The sequence below is a fragment of the Marmota marmota genome, unplaced genomic scaffold (assembly GCF_001458135.2).
Source record: "Marmota marmota marmota unplaced genomic scaffold, marMar, whole genome shotgun sequence".
Lineage (NCBI taxonomy): Eukaryota > Metazoa > Chordata > Mammalia > Rodentia > Sciuridae > Marmota > Marmota marmota.
The window spans coordinates 733,213-736,584 of NW_025999896.1; the positions used below are offsets into that span (position 1 = coordinate 733,213).

At 59.3% G+C, this 3,372-nt stretch overlaps 2 protein-coding genes across 2 annotated transcripts in view; both read left to right on the plus strand.

Moving 5' to 3' along the window:
• The window catches only part of Tmem102 (transmembrane protein 102), a 2,509-nt gene extending 1,782 nt beyond the window's left edge, over window positions 1–727 (plus strand). The window contains exon 4 of the mRNA XM_015504512.2: window positions 610–727. Coding sequence (XP_015359998.1) covers window positions 610–727 — 118 coding nt within the window. The remainder of the gene's footprint in view (window positions 1–609) is intronic.
• Window positions 631–3,372, plus strand: part of Fgf11 (fibroblast growth factor 11) — a 6,611-nt gene continuing 3,869 nt past the window's right edge. The window contains 2 exon segments of the mRNA XM_015504412.2: window positions 631–1,974; window positions 1,977–2,124. Coding sequence (XP_015359898.2) covers window positions 1,930–1,974; window positions 1,977–2,124 — 193 coding nt within the window. The 5' untranslated portion in view covers window positions 631–1,929.

The window sequence follows — 3,372 nt, forward strand, 5'->3', positions numbered from 1 at the left end:
AACGGGCCCAGTTTCTGTTCTAGAAGGCCTCCCTAGGCGAATTCCTTCCCATTCCCCCCCCACCCCCGCCCCAACTCTGGCCAGATCATCCCCCTTCACCAAATCTGACCAGCATGCCTCCTGCCTAGATGCAACCTCCTGCAACCATTTCTCCCCAATTCTTTTGGCCTTTTCTCTTAGAAGTCAATAGAAATAGGAAGACTGTAGTTGCTGACAAAATGCAGAAAGGAGAGAGGTATGGAAAACAGGGAATGATCAATTTGTCACACAAAAACAGAAGTATTAAAGAGGCTGGATTTCACCCCGGGCTAGATCTCACTGCCCTTCCCCATCTTTCAATTTCTTCCCCCACTTTCGTCATCCAGTTCTGTCCTCACTTCCATCCCAGGCAGTAGGGTCCTGCTCCATTCTTCCGACTGCTATTCTGTCTGAAACCCAACCTCTCTCCCACATCAGTGTTCGGCTCAGAATTCCTTATCGCTCCTTCTCTGAACCCCAAGACGTGCGGCCTGGCTTTGACTCCGCCTGCCTCTGAAACACTCCCCTCTCCTGGCCTCCAAGGAACCCCAGGGTTCCGTTCGCCCAGCTTACCCCCCCCCTCGTTCCTAGCGTCTCCGCCCCCTGCCCCGCCCCCGGGCCGGCTCTCGGAGGAGGGGGAGCTGCTGTAGCTGCCGCCGCCTCAGCTTCCCACTGCCGCTGCCGCCTCAGCCGCCGCCGCTTTGCCTAGTCCAGTTGCCAGGCCCAGTGCTCTGACTTCGCCGGACCGGGGCGCTCTGCAGAGACACCTTCACTCCTTCCCGGGGGTCCGGGAGCCTAGCAGGGCGTGGGGGAAGCTCCTCTTGCCCGGGAGAGGGAGGGAGGAGCCAGGAGCCGGAGCCAGCCGCTACCAGTCGCCCGGATCAACAGGACAGGACAGGTTGAGGGGCGTCGGGGAAAGGAAAGGGGGTGCTATAGGCAGTGCCGGGGAGGACGAGGAAGCCCTGTGGCAGGAAGCTCTGATGCGCTGATTTATAGGGGGCCTGTTCACATTTGGGGACTGGTTGACAACGTGGGTGCACGCCTCTTTCAGGGGGCTGGTTAGATTAGAGGGTGTGGGATCCAAACAGCACCAGCTGTCCCTAAGGAAATTTAAGGGGCAAGGGTGGGGGGCGGATGCTCCTTATTTCCAGGTGACAGGGTCCCTCTGACAATCACCTGGTGTATTCACTAGGAAGGGTGGATTTGGAGGTGACTTCAAAAGGAGTGGAGGGTGACAAGGTGAGGAAAGGGTCTCTGCAGCTGGAACACTGTGCTACTAGAAATAGGGATAGTGGGAAAAGGTGTTCAGCTAGAGGGTCTGGGAATCTCAATAAACCTGGACAGCCTTGATATTCTGAGATATTTGGGGGGATTTCAGTGAAAAGTGGGGGATCGTTTTCATTTAGAGGGTAGCAAAGGAAAAAGCACCAAGGTTGGGTTCCTTCCTGACATTGATAGTGGCCCTGCAGGGGTAGGGTGAGCTAATTTCTCCAAAACTAAGGACCCACACCCTTTAGATTACAAGAGTGGATCTGGCTGGGGGGTGGAAAGGGGGTGGAAAAGGGCTTGGGGATATTGAGACCATATCTTAGAAATTTGGAGGGTCTTGGTTTGGGACAGGGGAAGTGGAAACAAAGACACTGTAGAGGAGGGAAGGGAGAGTTTTCAGTAGGGGACAAAATTTGAGGGTGAGGTCAAGTGGGGAGTGCATAGGCTGCTGAATCGGGTGGAGCTAGCACAGGGCCCAAGGGTGGGAGCTGGTGGCTCTGGGGTTTATCCTCAGGTCCTGTGGGTGGGGCGGTGAGTTGGGACCTGAGCGTCAAGAGCATGTCCTGGTGAGAGGGCTCCTCTGAAGGAGCCCAGGGCGCTCCTAGCGCCTGCTGTTTTGGGGGTATCTTCTTCTGGGGCGCCATGGCGGCGCTGGCCAGTAGCCTGATCCGGCAGAAGCGGGAGGCTCCGCGCAGCCCGGGGGCAGCCGGCCGGTGTCGGCGCAGCGGCGCGTGTGTCCCCGCGGCACCAAGTCCCTTTGCCAGAAGCAGCTCCTCATCCTGCTGTCCAAGGTGCGACTGTGCGGGGGACGGCCGACGCGGCCCGACCGCGGCCTGGGTGAGTGCGGCTGGGGCGGGGTCTCCCCTCGAGTTCTCTCCTCCTGAGAGGTTGAGGCCAGGGACTCTGAAGAATGGGGCCTGGTTGAGGGTGGTCCCCAAAAGTGGGAAGGGGCGGGACCGGACGACAAAGTCTGCTAGACTGTGCCTCAGTTTCCCTCGCCTTTTGTCCATAACGTTAAGTCTCCTTGCTTTCGAGGGCAAGGGAAAGGGAAAGACTTGAGGAGCTAAGTCTGGGGCCGCAAGCCTGGCGGCTCCTACTCACCCCGGGAGTCCCCACCCCCACAGTCCTCCGCCTACGTGCCGTTTCTCGCGATTCTTTCAATTGAGAGCTTTGGGGCCTGGGGGTTCCGGACGCCTGGGTCACCCAGAGGGTTTCTGCAGCTCTGGCCGCCCCGCCCCCACCCTGGTTCTCCCGCTCCACGCCTAGGCTCGCTTCCTCCGGGTCCAGCTTGCTTGGCTCAAAGCCAATCTCCCCAGCTCTCCCCCGGTGTCCTTGTAACTACCTCACCAGTCAGCCCCTTAGTGGGACCTCCTCACTTGACCTGAACTACAAGAAGTCAGTAGGGGCAACCCTCCCCCATTTCCCCCTGTATGACTCCAAAATACGGTCCGCAGGCTCAGGGGACCCTGAGCCTGGAGGAACTCAAACACAGTTCACTGCTAGAAAAAAGGCACTAAGACTTGGGGGTCGTACCACATACAGGGGGGACAGGGAAGTTGACAGAGAGCAAGCGACCCGGGAGGAGAGCTGTATGTTAGCTTGTGGTCCTCGTCCAGGTATGACAGTCAGGGAGTCCCTCTGGCCCGGCTCCAGCCGGTTCCCATTTCCCCTAGGGGTAGCCCCTCGCGTCCTACTCCCCCGCCACCCGCAGTCCATAGTGGTACAGTCCGCAGCCCACCCTCTGAGTGGGAACCGGCCTCCACGTGACTCAGCCTGCCTCTCCTTCTCCACGGCCCCCTCCCCCATATCCTTGATATGGTACCGGACGTCCCCCAATCCCAGGTGGGTTACCTGGGTGAAGGGAAGAGGCTGAGCCTCAGGGAGAACTAGGCCTCCGCGAGCTAGCAGACTGACAGACAGACAGACAGACAGATGGGTCAGTGTCAGACAGGCCGGCGCTGGGCCAAGGCAATGCCCGCGCCAAGCAAACGGCAGCCGCAGCAGCAGGTGCTGAGTCAGCGTCAGGCCCAATCCCACCCCCGCTCCTGAGGGGGAGCCCCTTCCCTGTGGTCACCTTGCCGCTTC